Source organism: Apteryx mantelli, chromosome 5 (genome assembly GCF_036417845.1).
Source record: "Apteryx mantelli isolate bAptMan1 chromosome 5, bAptMan1.hap1, whole genome shotgun sequence".
In the NCBI taxonomy this organism is placed as follows: Eukaryota; Metazoa; Chordata; class Aves; order Apterygiformes; family Apterygidae; genus Apteryx; species Apteryx mantelli.
Genome location: NC_089982.1, coordinates 16685054 through 16711304, shown reverse-complemented (window position 1 = coordinate 16711304; position 26251 = coordinate 16685054). Strand labels below are relative to the sequence as shown.

Sequence of the window (26251 nt, the reverse complement as noted above, 5' to 3'; positions counted from 1 at the left end):
TGAGGGTGACTGCTATAGAGTATAATTGCCTGATTTCAGGCATTAAGATAGAGGAACTGACACACCACCCTGCAGTTGTTTGTTCTCTGCCCGTTTGGCAGTGACAGAAATCGAGCTGAGGTCACGCGAGTGCAGCCAGAAGAGCATGTCACTGCCAAGAATGCAAAGTTACATTACACTGGGCTCCTTTCATGCTTTCTGTGTGAATAGGGAGCAGCACTGTACCAAATGTCATGCAATTAATTTGTGATTTTATGGGACGCATTTGAATGGCCTGTGCTGAGAAACCCCACCTGAAGCTGGAAACACAGTGCATTGTGCTTTTGTGTGTGTATGTTGGGAATGCAACAGCTGTTCAAGTGAAGGTTGAAATTGCTAAGTGGCTGTAAGAGTGATTTTTGCTTCTGCGGCAAAGCAGTTACGAGCCCAGTCCTAGAAAACTCTCCACTTGCCGTTCATATGAAACAAGGCAGGTGATCTACCAGTATTGGGTGAATCAGATCCAGGTTGAGTATAATCTGAATGAAAAATCTAATCCTAAATAAATCCAGAGAGAAGAACTGCTAATTCCAAGAACGCAACATTTAGAGGAATAAGTAAGACCCAACTATAACAATTGCACAATGGGCTGTTGAAGATGTTGCCTAGTTTAAAAAAAAAAACTGGCCTCAAAGAGCTACAAGACCTTGCATGGTCTTGTTTGCATGTTTGTATTTAAGTGCATACTCACTGGGATGTCTTCTCTCTCTCACATTGTTTAGGCCAAAGTATAGTCAATGAACTTGCAGTCTTTACTAACAGGCCCAGCGATGCTGAAAAAGCATTATGGGTTCATATACAAAAATCCTGAGAACCCAGATTCACTGCTGAGTATTGTTGGGGCACGGTGGGGTCTTGCATGGGAGCTGTAATGTATGCTCTAACTTGTACAGTTGGACCCTGCCGATGCCAGTGTTGATATGACACATAGAGGAAGGCAGTCATTTAGCAGGTTGCAGCTGTACTGAACACTGTTACTGGTGTTGACCATTGCGGACACTGTATAGAAGTATGGGATTGTGGGAAACTTATAGAAAACTATTACATTCTTTCTGAGAATGTTTTACTAAATTAAATGTCCTAAAATCTTATTTTGACTTTTCCATATCCAGTCACCTTGGTGGCTCACTGCATATAAATTCAAGGCTGTTTTCTGTTGTGTTTCCAACAAATAAATTTTTGACTTATAGCAGATATTTTCTTGCTCCTGAAGTATATGATATTGTGCTTAGATTGTTAAATTCCATTCCATCTGTATGTCCCATATGTTCAACCCTCCTACTGCTCCAGTTTGTGGTCACCCTTCTTTACAACGTGAGGGAAAGGGCACAAAGTATTGGTGCAGATTTCTTGCTGGGAGCTCCACAGTCATGGTGACAGGTGGTACAACTGTGTAAAGCTGAAGACGACCCTTTCTCTCCCACTTGTTCTTTACGTAGCCCAACACAGGATTAACTGTGGTGTATATGTGTTGGGGAGGACCAAATTTCAAGTTTCTTCCTGTTTCCTGATATTTCAGTTCAAATGAAGAAATATCTAAAAATATGAAAACACAATTAAAGGAAAATAATGATGCTCTGAAAAGTTGCTTACATCCTTGTAGTGGGTGAGCTACAGCGCAGATTAATGGGGAAGCTTTCCAGTCTGATCTGTTTTGAAATGGAAGCAGAATGCTTGCACTGAAAGCAAGCAAGCAAATCTTTATGGATTTTCCTGAGTGCATTAGTCATGATACAAATAGCTCCAGTTTTTTCGGAAAGAGGTCAGTAGATGAAATTATTGAGAAACAGGAGAAAGATGTTTGAGATTGCTTTTCCTTACTCACTAATTTTTTGTTTTGTTTACATTTACTTCTTGAGTGTTTGGAAGCAGCTTCCAAATATGCTTGCTCTTGAGCAAAAGCAGGGGCTGAAAGCTGGAAAAGTTGTTAAGAACGGTTTCCTCTCCAAATTCTTCTCTGGGAAAATAAGTCGCTACCTCAAGCTGTCTCCTCTCCTGTTGCCTGTGTGTTTCTCCTGGTTAGTGGCTGGAAAGCAGAACTCTGATGACATTGCCCTTGGGTAAAACTTCAGTAATGTGTTTCAGATGATAAGCCGTTTTTCCATGTAGTGCTAGGCCTGGTGGTCAGGAGGCACGGAGTCTCTCAGTCTGACAGATCTGTGTTATTCAGGTTTTGTGCCCTAACTTGTCGCTGTTGCGTAACATGCCCGAAACAACATTGTTCCACCAAGATCCTGTGGGACTCTTGAAGACAGTTCCCCATAGTCATGTTGTCTTTGAATTGATCAAGCCAAATGCAGCGTGTTTGCCCAGGAGGCTTGTGTTAAGTGTCTGTGGACTGCAGAGGTTCCTGTTTTCAGGTTGCGTAGGATGGCTGTTCCAGTTTTCTTCCAGAAACAGTTAAAATTGCTTAAAACGGTTCTAGTGCTGACATCCAGTAGTAAACATGAAATGCTTTCTTTTCTCCTCTTCTATAACAACGTCCAGCTGGGCACAAAAACTTATCCAGAGTTTATATTTTTACTATTAAATGGCTGCTTTATGCCGCTCATACATCTTGCACCTTGAAAGCCCTCTGGGGCTGAGCAGGAAGTAAGAAAATACTTTTCCTATGTAAGGAGGAGTTGCACTCTGGCCCTAAGCTAGACTGATGGGTGAATGCAGAAAGTAAAGTCCGCTCCAGTTCTCTGTGCATTTTTTTTCTTTGTGGGATCCTGTTTGGAAACTAAAGCGTGATACAATGACTTTATTTTTAAGATCATTTCAGTGTTTTCAGGCTTGCCTTAGAAAATAATCTTGTGGTACTGTCCTTCTTGCTAATGACTATCTGCAAGTAGAGCGTTACGAGCAGCAGCTTTACTTTTACAGATAAGGGAGAAAATGAGATTGCTGTCTGGTCAGCACGTCCGCGCTCTCTTGCAAGTCGCCTTTGCAATACCAGGACGCTGCCTAGGTCCCTGGCTGACTGCAAGAGTACAGCTATGCAGCAGAAGGTTCTTCGTAAGGCAGCGGCAGTTCCTTTTTATAGCTTTTCTCTTAGTGAGCCATCTGTATGTACTACAACTACGTTTCCACATCCTTCAAAGAGATTTTCTAATGCTTGTTTTAGTGGTATGTGTCAGCAGGAGGGATTAGCTATTAGCACTTGTGCAAGCCAGAAAAATGTAACAGTAGGCAAAGGTACGGTGAACACAATCATCAGGAGTTACAGTTTACTGAAATAATGTAGTTCAGAGGGAGAATAAATTAGGAACAAAGTTTGCATTTAGCATACGAAGCTTTTATATGACCTAGGTGATATTGTTCATACTGTTGGTCAAGCTGAAATTATATGAGGAAAATTAAGCTCTGTCATAATGGACTAGAAATCTTACAATATTACGTAGTTCTGTTCCTTTGGTGCATTTATTTTTAAAACAAGTTGAATCTCCTCAAATTAAATGTAGTGATGGCCTGGCAAGTCTGCCAGAGGTGTCAGCAGTGAAACCTCCCCAGACTGTCATATCACATTAAGCACCTGTGATTTGAAGGGGCGCCTTTATGGAAGCAAAGAGCATTTTTGTCTCCATGTTTCGTGAAGCCCTGGATCCTCTGTTCAGAATGACAAATAATCAAGGTGCTTCTGATGCCATCTGGGAACGAGACAAAGGGTCAGCAGTCTGCTTCATTTAGACAAGCAGCTGTTTTATGGCTGCTTTTATTCACTGCCAAACTGCAGAACTCTTGCCTGGGAATAAACCATCGGGTGAAGAGTGGTGTGGCCATTTATTGTCTCCTTTTTGTACCGCATAGCTTCTATTTGAAAAGAAATTAATAATTTTGTTTGCTTTGTCCCCTGCCAAGTGATGCTATTGCAGAAATGACAAATTGATGGCTGCTTCTATAAATTTTGCTTTAACTGGCAATTAGAAAGACACCTGGTAGTATAAAAATAGCTAATAAAGCATTGCTTAATGTTGTCACAAAGTAAAAATTTGGCTTAACTTGTTGCATAACCTTGTATGGTATACATTGGGGGCATGTCAAGTAGCTTCTAGGTTTAGTGAGAGGTGATGCACCGCAAGAGAAGACGCGGGGTTGAATTGTCTTATTGTCTCGAACAGAGTTTTTCAGAGCTCTGGTCCACAGACCATCTGGGGCCTGTGAGAGCTGCAGTGAATGGTCCACAGAACTAGATTAAATATTAAATCTGAACTTTAGTTCTGTGCAGTTTGTGTAGTACACAGGAAGAGCTGAGGTTGACGGAGACTAGGAACACTACCAGTAGGATGTTTCTCTTTGTTGCAAGGACTACATGGTGCAGAACAGTGGGGGAAAAAAAAGTTCAGTATTTGAACATGTCTCTTGCAATTTGGCTGGGGTAAAACAGAACTGGATTTTGCATATCTGGATTGCCGATAGTGATTATGTGTGGATATCAGAATGTAGTTTTATGATAGCTGTCAAATCAGTTTTTTCCCCCCATATTTCTCTGAAAAACAGAGAGATGTACACACATGCTCACACACACAACTGATAGGACTTTTGCAGTTATGCTTTTGTTTGGGTTGACAAACTAGCACTGGTCTCTGTATGCCCTTGGCCTCATCTTTGTATAGTGAACAGTTACTAGGTGGTCAAACAAATCTTAATCTACCACAACACCTCTAGCACCCCCTTCTCTTTCCCCTCTTCCTCCCCACCCCCCAACATCCAGTGCAGCCAATATCAGAAGCTTATCTCATACATTCACTTATGCCATATATATGTGTGTTTGGCATTAGAATTTACTGTTCTGAGTTGGATTTGACCTGGGGAGAGATGTGATCAATGGATAGGCTACACACTAGGCATAGGATTTTGGGTGCCTGTGCTTGGCTTCTGGCACACTATTAAATTGCCATGAATTGCTTCTTACCTTTCCTGCCTTGATTTCTTCGTATGTGTGACACCAGCTTCTTTGTAAAGGGCTTTGAGCATCTTACTGAGGAAGACCCCTGAACAAGAACTAGGAAGGAGCATTAGATTCAGTCAAGAAGCTGTTGTAGACTTTGCTAGAAGAGGTTCTGCAAGAGCTTGCAGGTTAGTTGTTCACTGTTGCTCCGTTTTCTGTGCTAGCTGTTTTTTCAATACAAGGATAGCAAGATTAAACTGTTTGCCCCAAGTTTATTTGTAAAGCTGGAGTTGTTCACTTAGTGTGCCTTGCCATCCAGACTGCTCCAGGCTCTTCTCGCCTCCCTCCTCCTCAACATGCGTTTGCTTCTTGATAGTAATCGGGGCTCTGAGCACAGCCGGTTGCAATGGCCTGGGATGTGGCAATGGGGGAGCTGGGAATAAAGAATTTGGGACTCCTCCTCCTTGGGCTACTAGCACAGTGGGGCCTGAGGCCGGTTTCCCCAAAGGACTTGCTGAGTGTTCAGAGTATCCAGCAGCGCTGACAAGCGTGTACCTGTTTGTGTTTCCTAGCCCTGCACTCTTGGTGTTTTCTGCTCTCTAAATCAATTGTATAGGCAATGTAATTGCCCACTTTTTGCTAAGGGAAAAATCCCTACCTCAGTCCCTTGTTTGCCATATCAAATACCTGAATTAGACGTTAAAACTTCTCTGCCTGCAGTTGAGATGAATGCATGTTTGTACGTGAGTTCCATATCCAGGATTTTGCCTATGGTCTGTTCATCACAGATTTAGGTTTTTTTGTTTGTTTTTTGTTCTTGTTTTAAACACTTGAACCTCCAGAAAAAGGTGCATCAGTAAGAGTTATGGTGGGATTGTACCTGAGCAGCCTCCAGGCTGGGCAGAGTGGGATCAAGTTGGCTGGCACAGCAGCAGAAAGAGCAGCCGGAGGAAGTCCTGCTGCCCCTGGGCTAGGAACCTGCTAGCCCTAGGCAACGCGGCAGGCCTCGAAAGTTACCCATTCGCAGTACTGCTTCCAGGCACTGCAGTTTCATGCCAGCTTGAAGCAGAACATCCTTTCTTTTGCCTTCATGCTGCTTCTTTCTTGCAGGCCAGAAAGGAAAGTTACAGTTCTGAGTTACTGTTGTAGCTGTTTGGCCAGTGCAAAGAGAAATGATTAGTGTAGTGGTACGGGATGCAGAATTCTTTTCAATTTTTCTTATTGTTATTTTCCATTTTGCTGCTGCATGTGATTGTGTTTTAAGCCCCTAGTCAACAGAGCTGTCTTTGTACACTGCTAGAACACTGCTTACATAATTTTTGAATGTTTTAAAAATAGAAGCTGACTTCAGACAGAGAAGCTGCGGCGGAGGGACTGAGCCAGAGATGGAGGTGGTACTGATGAGAGAACGAGACTGGAGAGGAAAAGTGGAGGGACGCTGAGCACTTAGGCTACTTCAGGAGTGAAGGCGGGGAAGAGGCCCATGGAGCAGGGCATGGAGCAGGATTTCTGTCTGCCCACACGGACTCGTGGGCTCAGGAAGAGCAGAGATCAAGAGGGCAGCGAAACCAAGGCTGACGGGGAATGTAAAGAAGAGCGGAGGAGAAGGGAAAGGGGTCTGTGCAATATGGGTATACCAAAGGGACAGTGAACAGGGGTGTTTGGTTCCTTCTGCTGCAGACTTCTAGGTTCTTCTGAAATGTTTCTTCTGAGTGGTAGTGTATTTGCCTTAAAGGCCCTTGATTTTTGTGCGGGGGAGTGTGTGTGGAAGTACTAGCTTTGGAGTACTAGCTAGGTCTCACAGAAACTTTAAACTCCCAAAAGCTTCATTTGGTGAGTTTTGCAGAATGAGTGCTATGTATCAGTATTGTGCTTTAAAAAAAGAAACCTGTTTAAAATAAATATTTTCCTTAGACAGTAGGACCTGAGTTGGGAGAGTCTAATGTGAACTTGGAAAGAGTTAAACTTTATCTAGGTTTGAGGGGAGTTATTACTCAAAAGTTGGAGCAGGGAAATTGGGTCTAATTCATCCTCCTTTTTCTGTTTTCCAGTATATCAATCCTGTGGACAAGAGGAGAGGGACTTCAGCCTTTAGGGACTCTTGCTCCAAGCTGGTTGGCGGTACTTACAGTTGCACCGCCAGAAAGCAATAAAATAAATACATAGAGCAACTGTAACAGAAAGCAGATGTCTTGCTTTTGTAATTAAAAAGAATGGAGAAGGCAATAACAAAAATAATGGCAACTGACTGTGCATTTGAAAAAAAGTATATTCTCTTGCTTGTAAAACAGAACAGGAAAAGTCATGCTAGTGAAACTGAAAGGTACACTAACAGCATTTACATTGAAAATTGGGGTCATATGTGCTTATTTTTTTCATTTGAATGCACCAAGCTAAGAGCCCTGCAAGTTGGAACTGACAGATTTTCTCACTGCGTTCTCAGATCTGTTTTTCCACTTTGGATGACTGTAAAATCAGTTACGTCTGATTCAGCTGAGTAAAAAATGCGTGAATACTGAGATTTTTTTTTCTTCTGCATGTGTACATTTTGTATTGGGAGGAAACAGGTATTAGGGAGACAGTTATCTGCGGAGCACATCTTAATATTTTAAAAATTACACATAAAATGAGAACAGATTTGAGGTCTTCCGGCCTATATTCAGTCTATATCTGACTGTGTGAACCAAAACTATGTGGCATCTTTGTTCACTAATTGTACTACGTGGAGTTTTTCTGCTGGTAGTGGCTCAAAGGCAAACAAATAACGGGCTTTAGGAGAATATTTTTTTTTATAAGCATTAGCATAAATATATATATATAGGCTTTGAGCAGTGGTGGTGCTCCAACAGGGTGGACTCTGCCCCCTTCCTCCTCTGCACTACTGCTCCAGGTGAGCGCAGCGAGGCAGCTGAGCTGGCATCTCTCCGGGTGCCCTGTTCATTTTTGTTGGAAAGGATGTTAATTGACCTGCTTAAAGCAAGGTATGCTGCAGTGGCGTGGAGGGAAGAAAGCAGCTGTGTGTAATTTTTTATTTTAGTTTTCATTTTTGGTATTCTTTCTCTGCCAGGACTGTTTAAAGAAACTTGATGCTCTGACACAAACATTAACCTCCTTGTGGCCCTGGGTCGAACAGCAAAAAGTCTGATTTGGTATAAAATACTTTAAAGAAGGCAGTTAGTACTCAGCCTTTAAAATATCTATAGGTGAATCTGAGCACAGATGGCTGCAGAGGAACTGCAGGGAGGAGAAATTGTTGGGGTTTTAGTCAATTAGGAGCTTGTCAGTGCTGCTTTATATATGTACAAAGCTCAGAAGTCCTGTATTTTCCTGACTGTATGTCAGGATGTGAAATATTACTTTTCATATTGTCCTGATCACTGTGGTATTTGTCAATGAAATACCATACTTTGCTCACTCCCTCTGTGCTCGTTTGAGTTACGCAGAAGGAAATCTTGTTCTGTGAACAACTTACAGGATATTGCCAAGGAAGAAATGCTAAACTTACTGTAGTAATCCTCATAGTCTCTTTGCTAAAGACTGGACACAATTCTTGCAGCAGCCCAAAGCAAAGGCAGATGGGGAATTTGCACACTATGTATATACGTGGCTCAGCACCCCCCCCCCCCCCCATTTTCCTGAACTTTGACAATTTTGGCATGTTTCTGGTGCAGTGCGTTCATACTGCTGCAGTGAAGGTGAAAGTTAAGCAGCTGCACTATTGTTCCTTCTCACATAACCCTTTAATAATGTATTCACACATGGACATGCGCTGGTTTATGCGCCTAGTAGGTTAACCAACCTTTTGCTACTTGGCTGCAGCTGTCATACTTTTGGCTGAAAACTGATGTCAAGTTACGTAACTTCAGCTGAACTGAAAAATACAGTATGTGAAGTAGTATCTGATAACTCTACAGTTAAACTTATCTGTCTCTCTTAAATTGTATCTAATATTTGCATTACTATTTACCCAAGCACCCTTCAAATGAAATGCTATTCTGTATAGTCACATATTCCCAGCAACAAAGAATCCTTTTCCTTGCTGCAAGCAAGACTGGGAATAGGATATGTGCAGCTTGAAACACTTCTTGATCAATCTACTGCTGAAAACTCATGTAAACCTTACAAGGAAGGCAACAATACAAGTATTACTGCACATTTTATTCTTAAATACATATGATCTCTACAGAAGAAGAATTTGAATACATACTTGTTTGTTTATGGGCAGAAAACCTATGGTTGAAGAAGTACCATTATGCAAGTTTTTTGTGTTGCTATAATACTCTGGAGGAATGTTCAAATATTCTTCTGCACCCTGTTTAAAAAAAAAAAAAAAAGTCAAGTGACCAAATATAGTCAGGCTAAATTGTCTGACTAGATGTCTGCGGAGAACTGAGCCTGTTCTCCTCTGAAGTGTTTTGTAGATAATGAGGCAAACTTTCACCTTTTTATTACTCATTGGAATAATTTAATGAATTTAAATGAAATTACTGAGACTTAATTGAGAAGATGCGTATGCATCTCCTCTTCTCCCAATGTGCTTAGGATGTGCAGAGTTTTCTTTCTGGTTGCGAGGAAGCAGAATAGGAGTTCCTTTGAGACAGCCACAGGATTGCAAGGTTGCAGGGTATGCACACTGTTTTACTTTTGGTTCTAGCAGCAGAACTGCCATGAGATCTCTGCAGAGTGCTTTCTACTTTTTTAGGCTCCGAAAGTTTCTTTCATAATTGCCAGCAAATTGCGGAGTTAATCCTGGTGAGAAGTGTATGTTTCCTAGTGAGCATCTCTCTTCTGTCAGTGGGGATTATTTACTTACAGCATTCCTATGTGCTTTATCCTTGTAGCAGGCTGTGCTTATGCAAGTATGGGCCAAGTATGGTTGTAGGGGGTTGGGGCAGTGGTCTACCTAGCTCAGTATTTTGTCTCGAATAATGCATGGAGAGGTTATTTTGGGAAAGAGGAGTTAAACCAACAAAGCGTTCAGAGTGATCTCTTCCTGGTTATTTTCTTCCAGTAATCAGTGGTTTAAAAGCTTCCTGAGCCAGAAGTTGTATCAAAATCACTGTTCAATAGCTATGAATCCTCCATTAATCTAATCCTTTTTCTGAATACTATTAAACTTTTGGTTTTCACAGCATCCTGTGGCAAAGAGTTCATGATTCCACCCTGATCCTTTTCTTCTAAACAGGTCTTGTCCCTTGTTTCTGTTTCCTTCAGTGGCTCGAAAGGCAACTGGATAGTTTTCCATTTTGGGGCATGGAGAAGACAGAGAACTGATTTTCTTAAACTCTGAGAGGACTGAAAAAATTATGTGCTGCTCTATTTTTTTTTTTCTTGATAGGCTTTCTAGAAACTTGACAATCCCAGTGTTTTGAGTGCTTCAGCTTAGTGTACTACAGTCTCACTCTCAGTCCATAAATTGAGATGAGCTCAATCTGGCTTGATACCCTTGTGGTTGACTTTAACTTGTGCACTTAATGAGGTACTATCTTACCATGATGAAGCCTCAACTTCTGGTGAAGGATCAGGACACTTGACTGGATTAAATTAAATAAAGCAAATGGATTAGACCAGACTTGTAGCTGGCGTATATGGCTGTAAATTACATATGTACACATGCTCAAACTTTCATTCTAGTTTTCCATGTTCATTCTGTTGAAAACTATATTAAGCTATTCATAAAAACATGTCTTATACCTCTCTATAAATAAAAAAAAATTGCCACTTCCAAGTATAACTTACGGATTTTTATAATCATATAGCTTTTTTCCCCCACCCCTGTTCTTTTTTTCTTGCTGCCTTTGGCTGTGCAAGAAAGGGGGAAAACCTGTTACTGCAAAAAGCTGTACTGTGTTTGTCTGAAGGTGACTTGGAAACTCGTACAACTTTATCTCAAGTTTCAGATAGTCATTCCAGTCAGAAGAATTACACACACTTCTCTGGCAAGTTGTAAAACCGTAGAAAAAGAGCAGTCTTGATACAGTTAAGACAACCTTTTCTGGCTTACTTGGTGTATCACAGGAGACTGTATCCATCTCTCATAATTTATGGACAGTTAAGGCTGTCGAAATAGCACACTTTCTTGACTAGCAGTTCTGTTTTTCCATCTAGGCTTTATCTCATATTTAGTACAGCCAAGCTTGTGATGATTCCCTTTGAAGAATATGGGCTTGTGATATGGTTTAAATTTGCAGTCATGGCTCTTCAAATCAAAATGGACGTTTTCATTCCCAGTTAGCACAGATAAGCTTCTGGACGAGCTGGCTGGGTAGCATATGCAGCCCTTGGCTCAGCTGGGAAAGCACACTTGTGGAAGGAGGAGGTGGCAGGGATATGAGGGACAGTGGGGAGCTTTGGGGTACTGCAGTGAGGGGGGAGGTATGAAGGAAGCTAATAGGTCTGGCAGCTGGGCAGCAATAGGACGCAGGGTGTGAGGTGGCAACAGGCATGATGGAGGAGGCGGTGTGGGATGGAGGTGGGTGCATTCCCTGCTTTCACGCTGTCTGCTGTCGCTTGAGCTTTCAGTAAGTTTTTGAATAGTAGATTGCTAAAACAGTGTGTCCTGTATGCATCTCATGTTCAAGGGGGTGCGGAGGTGAGTAGGGTGGTGGTGATGCTGGGGAGGAAGCCATGTCCAGTGCCAGTGCTTTGAAGGCTGTAATGTTTCATTGCTGGGGACGTGTTTAGCCCTTTTTGGGCACTTCTGTTTTAGGTATTGATGGTTCCCTCTTCTACAGGTCACAGAATCTGTTTTGTGGAAGCAGCTAGCATGGGAGTTGAAGTGGTGTGTTTTGGGCACCTATGCTGCAGATACCACTTGTCTCCTTTCTCCTGGAGGACAACTTCTTTGCTCCTTCAGGGCTGTCTAACAGCCTGACTTTTCCATGAAGAGCCTGGGATTTGTGCTGAAGCATTTCAACATGCGTGTGTTAGGGCTGGCCGTTATATGAGCTTTGGGTCCTGGCTCAGTTGTCTGACTCAGCCTCCGAGTGGATATTGAGAAAGCAGTAATAATTTGTGGTGTAGGTATCTTCACGCTTTGTTTTTAGCCTCATGGTGATGGACCTATTTTGGTGATTTTTTTTTTTTTTTTTTAACTGGATTCAAGGGCACTTGGACCAGTCTTTAAACCAGACAAGACTTAATGTTTAAAGCATTTTCTCCCAACTTAAAATGGAAAAAGTATGTCTAAAAATGCACTGTTGGTAACTTAGTTATTTTAATTGGAAGCATTCCTGGGGGAAAAAACACCTATCTCTATTTCCAGAGGATGTATGTATTACAAGAGACTCCAAGTTGCATTTTTATTTGGATTGTGTGTGAAGGGTGGTGATGGGGAGTGGATATTGTGGGTGTTGTTTTTAAGATGCTTGTATTTATTGTATACAACTAGGTGACTTAAGGTCTGTCTGTGCCCCTTCTGGAAGCACGTGTTATGATACCGCCTCTTCCTTTGTGTGTGGAATTTTTGTAAAACGCAGTACAAGCATGTGTCTTTAAAATAACTATGTATAGTTATTTTAACCTGGATTTCTATGTGCACAGTTCCCATTGATTTTTTTTTCGTTGGCATCAAGTGTCTGTAAGGCCTACAATACTGCTTCTTTAACTGAAGATGTTTTAGAAAAACAAAAACCTGTCAACATTTGGGTATCAGCAGAGGGCACTGGCTGATGATTATAAGCCTATGAAATTGGTGTCCAAAGTATTTGATAATATAATTTTTTAACCTAGTGAAGAACTGTATATTCCTTTTTATTATTGAGCTATGATTATAGAATTACTTGTGGTGTAAAGCTAAAATTACTGCTCTACATGTGTGAAAGGAAGTAGGAGTCCTGCTTTGAAGCTGTTGAAATCATTTCTGGAAAAGCTTTTTAAGTTGTCATTCCTTCCTCCTCCCACCTCCCCGTAGAAAAACACTTCTGGCCTCTTTTGCAAAAGAAAAATCATTAGGATGCTTAACTGTTTACACAGATCTTAAAATGTACTATGTGCCAAAGCGAGTCTGTGCACTGCCTTGTGGAGAAACCACAGGGAAAACCAGAGTTTGATGGTCAAGCGACACTCCATTACGTGCCCTCAAATGAGAGTGTATAGAGTTTGCTTTTTAGCCAGCACTTAGGAATTAAAAAAAACAGGAATGAAGGATGGACAGATGGACCTTTAGAGACATGCTCTGGCCCACACTGGGTACTTTTTCCTTCTTTCTGCCTTATGGAGCTCTCCGGAAATTGCCACTATGTCTGCTACCCTTAAAGGCTTAGCTTAGATTTTAAGAGGAGCCTTTCGCAATATTCAAGAAAAGAGAGCATTATTGAAGTAGGATAGAGATACTTAAAAATGTATATGGTTTTTTTAAACATTGGCTATGACTGGTACTCCAGTGTTGGGAGAGGAGGCGCTTAGTCAGCCTGCTCTTTTGGGCTTTGGGTGTGAATAATGTGGGGGGAATAATGCACTTAGGTTTTTTGAGTGGAATGGAGAAAACAGGGTTGTAACAAAACTCGAGACACTGTTCCCCTTTCCATCCTGATGGGGAGACGTTGTCTCTTGAGTTTGCTTGTTTCAAAGTCACTTTGGAGGAGAAAGCAAGCCCTAGAGACTGTAACTTCCTTTATGAAGCACAGAAACATTAGGTAACAAAAAGTTATAAAATGTTAGCTTTAGTGTTTTTTAAATTTCTTATTGATTCTTTTAAACCAGGATTTTCTGTAGAACTCCTCGGTTACGTTATTTAAACAGCTTTCTCGGTTCATGTGGACAATGTTGCCAAAACTGATAGTAAATGCATATTTAGTGCTTTTTTACTGTCAAACTCTCAGTAATCCCCTAAACTTCTGATAAAATTGATTATCCAACAGAGAGGCTGAGGCAATGTATATGCAAAAAAAAAAAAAAAAGATATTTGCATCCATAAATACATAGTTCATACTCATTTATCTTTCTCTCTCTCTCTTTTTTTCCCCAGTTCCTTGGCATAGCATTTCTTGGGATTGGATTGTGGGCATGGAATGAAAAGGTAGGTGAATATAGCACTAAACTCTCCCTCTCCACACACAGTTGCTACTGAAACAAAGTCGAGTTTCACTTGTCGAATAAAGCCTTGGTTTGGCCCACCTCGAGGAAGATCCTCGGCATCTTGCCCGAGAATGCTTTGGCAAGAAATCACGGCTGACACTTGCACATGAAGCAGCCGTTTCCGTCCGTGCATGCTCAGGCTGCAGCGCAGGCACTAGACGGCTTGCCCGAAGGCAGCGCTGGCAGTATGGCTCTACCGCACGTGTCCCGGGTGTCGAGAGGGAGCCGCTGCGTCCCCCAGGCCGCTTCCTGAAAGCGAGCCGCCCTAGCTGGGTTGTCTGAACAGAGCTTGCTAATTGTCCTTTCTCTTAAAAGAAACCCCCCCCCCCCCCCAAAAAAAAAAACCACCCAAACCAAAAAACAACCCCCCCCAAAAAAAAAACAACAAAACCCAAATCTGGGACTGACAAAGCAACTGTTTTTCTTATGCAAATAAAATTGTCCATCAGAATGTTCTCTGTTAGGAGACTGTGAAATCAACTTGGAAATGGCAAGAAAAGGGGGGGGGGGGAAACCCTTGTGAACCAGAGCCTAATTTTTAATTTGCTTGCTGCAGAAGTTAGGAAGAAGATAAAATATCAAGCTGTAATATACAGAACTACTGGATGAAAAGCTTGGCTTACTAAAAGGCAACAGCTAAAATGAAAGCCGGGGTTTCCTTTAATTTTTTTGTTTAAAAAAATAAAAATAAACCCGGTGAGGGTTTCTTTCTATTTTATTGGAAAACACTATGCAAGTCCCAAAATGATGTTACGTTCACTTCAGGCATAGTAACTGGCGCTTGCAGCAGAACGAAGTAAAACATTGGAAGCATTGGAGTGTTGCCACTTAAATTCAGGACAATTTTTTCTGTTTCAGAAGTAAGTTATTAGCTTAGAACATTCTAATTGTTCTGTGAATGTTGGATATGGATAATTACAAATAGTAACTCTCAGTGCTAGTAGTAGGATATTAATTGATTGTGTGTGTATATGCACACATAGATGTATGTATTTTTTATATATACGCACAGACCATATGATACTTGTGTTGGTTGAATAGGCTTGGAAGGAGGTTCTGTGTGTTTTTTTTTTTTGTATCAACAAAGACCTAAAAACATGTCTAATTTTCTGAGTGTATTTGCAGAGCTTTTGCCTAAGCCCCAAATAGTTACTTGCTCTATTTCAGTGTGGCTTCCCAGAAAGGATTTTAACAATTTTGGGTTGTTTCAATAGGTAGTACAAATAATTCTTTAGAGTGAATGAGTTGATAAAGGGAGACAGCTATAGTCTAGTTTGTGAAGTTTAAAATATGCCAGTCCTATAGCCAAAGGGTGTTCTGGCAGAATGATAGTTTGTTAGGTTTTAATATATTTTCTGTATGTGAAAGGGGGCCCAGTCTTTCCTATGAGAAATATATTCGGTTCATAATTGTTAGTAGCCAGAAGTCAAAGCTCATTTTTTTTTGCTTGAGATCTGGACATTTGTTATCATGTCTTCTTAAACCATTTTAAATCAGATCCTGCAAGTGGGAGAAAACATCACATTGTTTTAAGATAAGCAGGCAAACCCACCTACAACAAGTTAATATGCATTTGCTCAAGCTCTGTGTGTAGTAGGCTTTTGTATAGGAATAAATAAATAAAATGCTGCTTATTGTTTTAAAGTGCAGGTCTTTCCCTGAAAATAAGCATCACTAGCTGTTGTGTCCTGGGGCGCTTAATGCGGACTGTTTTATTCTGTGGGTGTATCAGCCACAATGTAATACAGCTGAGCTGTAAAGCTCATGAGGGCAGAATGCATGAGTGCAGAGAGGCTTTTTTTTTTTTTTTTGGTAGCAGAAATTGTGGAAACACGGACTGGTGAGAAGCTAATTTGAGACCTTTGTTTTTCTCGTCTCTCGGAGGGGATAGGCAACGGCAAGAAGCTGCAGTCAGCAGGAGCGAGCCTGGATGCTCCCCGGCCAGATGTCGGGGAGAGGGGGCAGCTGGCTCCTGGCCCACGGGGCCTTGGGCTCGCTGCAGCTGCGGGTCGGCGGCGAGGGCCCTGCTGGGGAAGCCCGAGGCTCTAGAGCTGCAACTTAACTGAAAAGCCGCTTCTCTGGCCACACACCTCCTTGGTTAAGCCTGTGTGTCTTAGGCGTTGGGGCCTGTTGTAATGGGGTGCCTTAAGACTGCTGCTGTCCCAGTGAACTAAATCTTTATCAAAGTTGAACTTGTAGTACTAACGTATAAATGTCCTTTGAGTTTTGTGCAGGAATGGGTCATCAGGAAGAGTTCTCTGCTGCGGACTTATTTGGGGGTAGGGACGATTTAAGTGTACTTCCCTTTTGAATCATTTGGCTTTTTATCTAGCTGTGTTGTGTTTATACCCCAGCTGTCAATTTGTATATACTTTCCCTGCTGCACAGAATCTTTTTAAGATAGAAAGATAGTGCATGAGACCATATTAAAAAATGCAAGATATACTGAAGTCATCCACGTTTTTCAGGAGTCCCATTTGCCTCTGGTTTGGGGTAGGTGTTTGAGTTTGGCTGGTTTCTTTTTTTCTCCCCCCCCCCCCCTTTTTTCCCTCCTCTTGATTAGTTTGAACCATCATCTTTTAAACATTGTTTTAAAGAAACAAGCTCACTATACAGCCTCGTGACCTTCCTTATGGCCTTGGGGGTAGGGTGGGCGAAAGAGCTCATTTGTCAGACAGTCAATAGAAGTGGTCTGACAGCCAGTCGGCCGGGCCCAAACAAAACCTGGGGAATTAGCATTCTCCACCATGAACCTGAAACAGAGCTGGGGCGGGCGGTACACCCGGCGGATGAACAAAACTACGTATACATGGGTGTACTGTATAGCTCACAATCCCACTGTGTTTTCAGACACACTAAACTTGGGCTTGTAGCATAGAAAACTCCATCAACAAGCAGCTGATTGTTCCGAGCGCCAACAATGAACGTTGGTAACATGGAAAGAGGCCGGACTGAGCCTGAGCAGCTTATGCTACCTTTGAGTAGCGGGGGGGGGGAGCTTTACGGTAATTATGTTTTACTGGCTTTCTCAACTTCAAGCAAATTCTTTAATGACTTTAAAAAGATAAACTAGACTTACTCCAAATGCCTGCTTCCTTCCTTGGTTACCTCTATTAGATAATGAGGTCTTGGGGCTCATGAGGAGTGTTGGTGGTATGACTCCAGCGGGTGCTTGGAGCTTGCAAGCTTGCTGTTTCTCTCACTAACTGCAGCAGATTTACTTGCAAGCATAGAGACAGCAAGTGATGAATTGCTGTTTTGTCTTCTGAGACCGTAAGAGACTGTCCAGGGAGAGGGGCCTTTTAGAAGGAGAGAACTTGGGATTTTAGGGTGTTTTAAGTAGGAGGTGGTAAAGATAGAGATAGGTGGGAAAAAAATCTGCAGATCTGTGCAAAATTTGTTGATTAGACTTAGTTCATTTATAAGGTTTGTTTGCCCTTGCCCTGAAGTTAAAACTCAGTTTTTTTTCCAGGAAAGAATTCATACTACTTTTACTGTCTTAGTCAGTGACAAACATCAAGTGGGAGCAATGCCCTAGCCACTCTGTGATGGATGCGCATGCATTTCTATCGCATAGTCCTTTAAAAAATAATTGCTGGCAAGAGAGTGCTGTGCCTATCCTGGGGGTCCCTCCAAGCCAAAGGGAGCTCAAAGCAGGTCTCTAGTGTCTGCCCTGCACTCTGCATGTGGATTTTACAGGACTGGAGAAGAGCGAATGCGGTATAAATCCTGCCAATTACACTAAATTTAAATTTCAGTGCATAAAGATGCATTGTCTAAACAGGCTTTTAAATCATGTTCCCAGTGTTCCAACACCTATTAATCGTTAATCCTGAAAAATACAAATTGTAATTATAACTTGTCTGTATCTATGCCAGTTGTTCACCTATTGAACTGTGCTTTCCCTTGGCAAGGAAGCTAGACTAGTTCTTCTCCTTTACAAGATACTTGGAAAATAAAGTGCTGCCACTATTGCTGTTTGCTGTGGGAAATGCAAAACCCACAAAAATCAGAGGCAAGTTTTGTAAACATCCCCCACCTAGTTTCTGTTTTGCAGAGACAAAATTCTGGAATGGAATTAATTTGGCATGTTTCAATGACTATTGTTCTGGCCCCCATGCTCATTCAGATGCGCAGCATGGGGGAACTGCAGGAATTTTATGACTATGAATGTAGAGAGACATTTTGCCATTTTAAAATAATGCAGTTGGAAATTTTTACTTCCCCTCTCTCCCACGTATTCCTGTGAGCTGGTGATTCCTAGTCCTGCAGATGAGACTGTGGAAAGGCTGGTTCTGTCTGCAAAAAGATAATGTGTTTCAGAAGATCTTACATTGTTGAATCTTTTTCTGACCATCCCAAGAGCCTCCTTCCCCCCTCAAGTCATGGGATCCTGCAGCAGGGAGGGTTTTTCACATTGTGGGGTTTTCTTGTTTTGTCTCTGATTTCTCCTATTCTACTGGTGTTGGTTTCTTCTTTTACTTTTTAATAGCCATTTGGGACGTTGTTTGCCATGGGGAATGGCAAGTTGAGCTCTGTTTTTACCTGCCCTCCTGTGGGTTGGTCTCCCCAGGCTTTCACAGTTGTATCCCCTCTTTGTCCCCTACCACAGTGGTTCTCCCAAGGTGCCTCTGACTCCAGATACCTTGAATTGTCATTACATGGTTGACTTTTCAAAATTGCTGCTGTGTAGTATTTGCATTTGAAGCCCTCTTCTCTTGCCCTGTAGTATGCTATTGTGCCTATGAAGTCAGTCGTTCTATGGCAGCAGCAGTCTAACAGACTTACAGGGGCATTTCTGAGACCTGAATGTGGCAGTGACTTCTCAGCACTGCCTGCAACTACAGTCTGCCTGTGCCAGAAATCTCTCTAGTGTGCTAACCAACTTGTGACTCCCTTTTGTTTGGCCTCCTTACACAAATTGATTGGGTTCCTGCCTCATAAATGCATCAACCCTCAGGTGCTGCTGCAACCGAGATGTCCATGTTGGCATCCATGCACTCTGGAGAAATTAAAGTAAGTTTCTGGTCCCAGTGTGCAAAGTCTATGCCTGCTAAAGGCAAGTAATGTGAACCAGTAGGAGGGGAAATGGTTTTGAAGTCCCCTGATGTGAACTGAAATATAGCTTGCGGGGATGACTGGGAGATTCCCTTCCAAAGGACTCCCTGAATCTGAGCTGAAATACTAATGTGGCTGTACCAAAGATGGGAGCTGGAGTTTAGAGATCTGCCTTTGGAAAACACTACAGATTGTCCTGCTGGTCTTAGGTAGCGCAGGATGGAGAGAGGGGTGCACCTTTCTTGCTTTTCTGAATAGCTGCTGTTTCCTTATTCTTTATTGATGGGCTCAAGGCAAGCGATGTGCAGCTATAGTGTCAGGAAGAGCCTTCTCAAGTAACTGCTTTCAAAGTGCTTTTGTGTTTTTTCCTTTGCCTTGCTCTCTCTTGAGCTGTGCATGAAGTACAGCTTTGTAGTATGGAGGAAAAAATGGCATGACAACATCCATCACTGGATTCAGGCTTCTGTTTTAACCCATCTTCCCCCATTCCCTGCCTCTGCTCTCATACTGTAATGAGGAGATTGCAGTTCTGTGGGAGTTCTGGTGGGCCTGGCTCGGTTATCTCGTGCCACTTGGTGTGGCGGGAGGAACCACCAATGCCTCTTCCCCCGCCCACTGGTTGGAAGAAAGAGCGAGCCCTGTTTTTTCACTTGACTTCCTCCCCTGAATTTGGGATGGGGTAGGAATGAGGTCGGCCTTTCCTTTTGTATGCATACCCCATCGTACCCTCGTGACTGAAATCAAGCATGTCTCAGAAGTAAGGGGACTTTCTTCATAACTTCACCGTTATTGATTTTTAGTTCAGTTATGGATGATGCTTTTGTTCCTTCGTTGCCCCAGACAAACTTTGACTTGGGGTGGATGAGAAGTTTAAGTAATAGCCTGGGTGCTCTAACGTACTGCAGGCAAGGGAGGGTGGGGGAACATAGCAAACAGATGAGCTGGAGATTGGCCAGGGAACACATCCTGCTCACTCTCCTTGTGGGACTGCAGCAGAGCCTGGACTGATGCCATTATGAGAAGAAAAGTTTTAGAGGATGTAGCCCTGTAGAAACAAAGTGTTTACTGCCAAATAAAGATTACGCATATACCTGAACTACCAGGCAAGGGATGCACATGTACCCCAGAAACGTAACTTTGAATTTGTAGAAAGCACGGCTTTAAAGGATTTACAAATGTTCACTTAGGTTTTGTGCTCCTGTGACAGATCAGTTGGCACATAGTCACCATAACTTATGTGACTGGCTGCTAGGTCTGAGGATTCAGAGCATGCCACTGGAAGAGGCAACGTTAAAATGGGAGATTTCTGATCCTCTGCTCTAGCACCCCTGGAAACATCCCTGCCACTTCTGGCTACAGATGAGATGAAGGCAGAATGGGCCATTACCAGACCGTTGTACATCTCTGCCAAACTTTTCCCAGAAATAAGCCATTGCAACTGAAAAAATGCCTGAATACTGTGGTAGCAGGCATTTTAGAAACCCATGCTGGATAGGAAAGGTATGTGCCTATAGGACTGTATATTTAGTTCTTTTTAGCAGTATAACATGAAAGAATATTCCTCAGTAATTGCCCTGCTGCTTAAAGCAAAGCATATTTTGCTTCAAAGTATTGCACTGCTGTTTCTCTGCAGATAGCTTATTTGTAAGTGTCCAAAAAAAGACAAGACTGGAAGGTAACTGGACCATATTTCAGCAGTAAGCAGCAATATTCTAACAGAATAGCTCTGTGCTTCTGTCTATAGCTGTAACTGCGGAGCATTAGCGGTGTTTGTCATTCCTGCTGCTAGCTAGTGTTTTATTGCCACGGCCTCTCTGACAAGTGTCTATCCTGGGATGTCTCTCTCCAGAATACTGATAACTTGGGATTCATATGCAGAGAGCACACAGAAGAGCACAAGCTAGAACTATACAGTATGTGCTTTGCACTGTCAGGGTATATTATATATTATTATATAGACCAGAGATTAGGCGAGTGACTCTTGCCAGGTGACTGGTCAGCATGTGGCAATGCCAAGGTGGTAAGAGCCTGGCGGTACTAGAAAATCAAGTGAGGTTCTTAAAGGTCAGCAAGAGAGTGTAAATACAAGTGGTTCACTTAAATGTATTGTCATTGACTTTAATGGGAGTGTGACAGAGTGCAAGTTAGTGTGCTTCTCACTCTTCTCTGTTAAGACTGCTCTGTTAAGAGCCGTGTACACAAGTGAGTTGAATTTGACTTGGACCATCTGCAAAAAACTTGATTAAACATACTGTGTGTGTGTGTGTGTGTCTTTTTTTTTTTTTTAGCAACACAAAGTTGCTTAGAGACTTAAATGACTCTTCATACTTCTGGATTTTCTTTAATTTTTATTTTTTAGTAAAATAATCATAATACAAAGGCAATATCATTTCTCCAGTGGCTGTTTTGATACATTTTGATGCACTAAAGTGCATTAATTCTAAGATGAGCTGATGTTAACAGAGACTTAAGAGTTTATGCTTTAAGGCAAAATTTCCTGTGATCTTACAGCATCTGTAAGCATCAAAGGAAAACACTGAAAGGACTTCAAAACTTGGTTAGTTGCTGTTATAGCAGCCGTTTGCTCTTAGGGCAGAGCTCATGTTTCCTGACTTGCGTATATCCAAGGCTATGACTTTTTTTGTGATTTGTGTGTTAGATTTTTTGTTCATTTTGATGCTTTTCATTCTTAGCCAGAAAGTTATGTCTTTGCTTTCTTTTCTATGGCATATGTAGTGAAGCAAAAGTAGTGGAAACATTCCACACAAGTTGATTTAAGTGTTAATGGCTGATAAATCTTCGTTCCAGCTTGGCTTGTACCCCTCCATCACTAGTTTCTTAGCAATGGGCGCACGCCAACCAGTCTGCTTGGATAGCAACACTGACTCTTAGCAGCGTTTTGTTATATCATGTCTTTCATCTATTTTTGTCTTTTTGATGAATTACAATACAACTAGTACTGTATGTAATGTAGGAGGAAAGGGATGAATGTGACTTTTATTTTATTTTTTTCCCCATCCCTGTCAGTCAGGCAATAGCCTTCTGTAGTGGGAGGAAATCTGGCTTGAGACTGTCATTCATGCTTTTGGTTTATTGTTTGTACGTCAGGACTGCGTTGCGTTCTCCCACCCCGTACCTTTAGCATGCTGGCCTTTGCCAATGCTCCTTGCGCTGTGCGCTGGAGAAACTTGTGCACGTTTTATCCAGCCTGTCGCTGTCCTCAGAAATGAAAACCGTCCTCAATTTTTGTATTTACTGTTTTCTCAGTGTTGATTTTTGTTTGGGGAATTATGGAGATAATTGCAGACTATGGGGAGTGCCATAATAGAGACATTGACTGCATGAGTATTTACATGCTATGGATGGTCTAAACTGAATATAAAAAAACCCCTCATATCCTAAAGCTACATTTGCAGAGAGTCAGCTGTTAAAAACATGACTGTAACAACTTTTGGAAATGAAACTATGATAACTGCCTTCAAAATTATTGCTGTTTGGGGAGCATTTCAAAGAAGCAAAGGGGATACAAACAGGAAAAAGAAGAAAAGGCTGAAGAATGTGAGAATAAATCCACAAATAAGCAGCGGTAGAAGTGACGGTCTATGTTATTGCTTTAGGAGCCACAGCTTCATTGAGGCGTTAGGCAAAGCAGTAGTCAGAAGCGCTCAGTCTGGGTTCAGGCTTTTTTGAGGGAACCCATGGAAAAATGTCTGCTACGGCAGTGTGCTTTGCTTTGACCTATGGCACTAGGGGAGTGAATAAAGAAACAGTGAAACTTCAGCTTTCTTGCTGCCAGTAGGCTTTGGGAAATTGTAACTGTTCTGTGCAGGCTCACTGGAATAAGGAAGACTTTGTATTTGCTCCTTGCCGTGACCCATCTGTTCAACATCAGCTAAACTCTGGTTAAGATGTGTTCAAAAGTAAAATAGCTGCTCAGGATTTACAGCATCACAGCCAAAGCTCTGCTTCACAGGGCTAAAAGCACTACAAGCAGGCTGTGCTGGTTGTCGTACCTAAAACGTAGTGTAGGAAAGGTCTAACCTCAGCTATCGCAAGTCATCTCCCAAGATAAATCCTTAGCTTGCCTTCTGTCCTCCTAGGAGACTTGATACTAGTTGAAAGTTTTTCCTGTCAACTATTGAGTCAGTAGCTATCCTCTGTTTATATAATGAGTTTTTGGCACTGTAGGTGACTGAAGTTTGAATCAGCCAGGTATGTAACTTGTCAAAATTTGACATAAAATTTGTCGTTGCAGGGTGCTGCTCTTAACCTAGGAGCTTGCCGGTTATTTCTATCAATCATTGTAAATACTGAGCATAAATACTAAATTAAAGATGTTGTTCTAGCTATTGACTTTTTTCTGTCATAACATTTGTAACTGTGTGCTTACATAAACAATGTGTATGATGCATAAAATGTATCCCTGCATGAGTAATAAAATAGAGTTAAATTTTGTTCCAACGTCTACTCTGACTTTGGCAGAATAATTCATATAAGTACAGATGCAGCAAAACACCCTGTGACCTTCTTGCAGAGGACTCTATAAGCACGTTTTGTTGTTCATTCCATGTGTCGGCTTAGCAAATATTGTACATAATGGCCCTTTTCGTCTCTTTACGGATGCCAAGATTTTATTAATTGTGTTTTCTTGTTGTACTGACGAATGCTTATTGCTGTAGATGTCTACCTTTTTAAAAAGAAAAATGCAAGTGGAAATTGCAGAATGGAAAGCTGGACACATCTGTCATCCCTTGGCATTGTTTCTTTCCCAGGGAGTGCTGTCCAATATCTCCTCCATCACCGACCTGGGAGGCTTTGATCCAGTTTGGCTCTTCCTAGTGGTAGGAGGAGTTATGTTCATTCTGGGATTTGCAGGATGCATTGGAGCCTTGCGAGAAAATACCTTTCTGCTCAAGTTTGTGAGTAGCCTTTGCAACTGTGGGATTCATCACTTACATAGCGTAAATCATATTCTGTGTTCCTGCCTACTGGCATAAAGATTTTAAAATCTCTTTTGGGGAGAGAGAGGTGTTATCTGATGGGAGAGTACTGGTCTCCTAATCACTTTTCTTTAACTATTAACACTTTAAGCAGCAGTGACAGTGAAGAGCTGTACTGGTTCGGTTTTTTAGGCTGAAAAATAATATGATGGTAGGAATCATAATGTGGAACTACTACTTTTCAGATGGATATAGCTTAATATTTTGCCTTCCTGCCACTGAAGGAGAGAAACTCCTGTTAAGAATCTGCATATTGAACTTTGAGTCCCTAATGAGCTGCCTGTGAAACGCGGAGGAACATAAATACACCATTGAATGTGACCCACGTGATTTGTGGCGTGCAAGGGCCCCTCATGGTACAGAGGAGACAGGGCTGCGTTAGGGAGGGGGTTGCTTGCTGGTGTCCTCGCCTCTGTGCTCTCTAGCTGACTCAACAAGGCTTCGTTGCTTAGTGTCAGCACAGACGGGTGAAAGGGTGGAGACTGTGCCTGGGACGGGGAAAGAAAATAGATAGGAGTTGTCTCCTTGAGCTCTGGGTCGAGCTGTTAGTTGGAGAAGGAACTGCTGATATACAAACATCCCCTGGTATCCCAAACCCCTTTAGCTAAATGGCCTGGTTTAATCTTGTGGAACCCCTTCTGAGGGTAACGGTATCATGTTCCATTTTACATAAATTTAAGATTTCTAATGAATTCAAGGTTCCTTCCCCACCCCCACTTCCAGAGATGGGCACAGCCTCGGTAGTGTTAATCTGTGTCTTCATAGCCATTGACTGTTAATACATACACAAAAAGGCTTACAGTGAAGCAACTGCTTTCAGATGACATATTTGGCTCCCACAGGCAAGTGTTGTATAGGGAGAAGAGGCAGTTGACGATTACTGTTCATGAGGCATTTATAAAGCAGCTTAGGATGGTTCTGGCTTGCTCTTGCCTTGCTTAAAAAGAAAATAAAGGAGAAAGAAGAAAAGCTATTGTAACATTTTTTTCTTCTCTTCCTTGCTTCTCCTAGCTTGCCTAAAATGAACCCATCTGCCATACCAGAAATAGCTTCCTATACAGCAGCTGCAGGAAAAATTAAAAATGCATCTGAACAAACACAGAGAGCATATTAAATAACTCAAAGGCGCAGTTGCAAAAGGGATGGAGCTTCAATATAGCAGGACCCCTCTGTGTTTTATAACACTGTGTAGCCTCACTGGAGATGCTTAGAGAAAGTGGCAGATCATTAGTAATGCCTTTGGCATCCATTGCATTTGCATTAATCATAACAACCTCATTTGGTTTTAATGTGGATGTGAGTCATTCCACAGACATTCCACTCTGACTTCGTCATTAATTTCTGCTGTTACCAATTTTTGCTTTACATGCTTAGGCGAAGCTTTACCAATGGGGAGGGCTAACGAAAAAGTCACTTAAAGCATTTCGTTGGCACTGTAAGTTGTTCTGTGCCTTTGAAAATGTCTCTATATAGGAACTTAAGATGAGGATTTTCAGAGGGCCCTCCACATGGCAAGGAGCCATCTCCAGGGAAGTTTACAGTGAAATCTCTTGGGCCTCTTTAAGAATTCCAGTCAAGTATCCTGCTGTAGTAGCCAAATTTGAATTTGTTGGCCTGTTATTATTTGTTAGACAGAATAAAATTAAGAATCTAGTTAAAAATGGTGTATTTTTTAATTTAAAATTTCCTTTGCCCTTAAAGCAAAATAATTCTAATCTTTTCTTTTTCTTCATAGTTTTCTGTGTTCCTTGGAATTATTTTCTTCTTGGAGCTCACTGCTGGGGTGTTAGCATTTGTTTTCAAAGACTGGATCAAGGACCAACTGTATTTCTTTATAAACAACAACATCAGAGCATACCGAGATGACATTGATTTGCAAAACCTCATAGACTTTACACAAGAATATGTAAGTTGGACTGTGTGTGTGTATTTCTTCTTTTTATGCTTGCTTTAAAGAAATACATTCTCTGTTTTTACTTCCCATCTGTCTAGTTTCTTCAAGGTACAACAGATATATTCTAGAACATGATACTGTAGAATATATATAAATAACCTTTTTTCTTTTCACAGAACTTCTACAAACGCACAGCACCTGTAACAGGTAGTTTGTTTTTTGATGTATAATTGGGAGAAATAATTATGGTAGAGCGTAGGGGCAACTTATTCTTGAGGACATTTAGAGATAGCATCAAATCTACTATTT

At 41.7% G+C, this 26251-nt stretch overlaps 1 protein-coding gene across 3 annotated transcripts in view; it reads left to right on the top strand.

The window, feature by feature from the left end:
* Nucleotides 1-26251, top strand: part of TSPAN5 (tetraspanin 5) — an 86512-nt gene that overhangs the window by 51801 nt on the left and 8460 nt on the right. For all 3 annotated transcript variants that reach the window (XM_067297543.1, XM_067297542.1, XM_067297544.1), the window contains 3 exons: nt 13881-13931; nt 23821-23967; nt 25784-25954. In XM_067297543.1, the coding sequence (XP_067153644.1) occupies nt 13881-13931; nt 23821-23967; nt 25784-25954 (369 nt within the window). The remainder of the gene's footprint in view (nt 1-13880; nt 13932-23820; nt 23968-25783; nt 25955-26251) is intronic.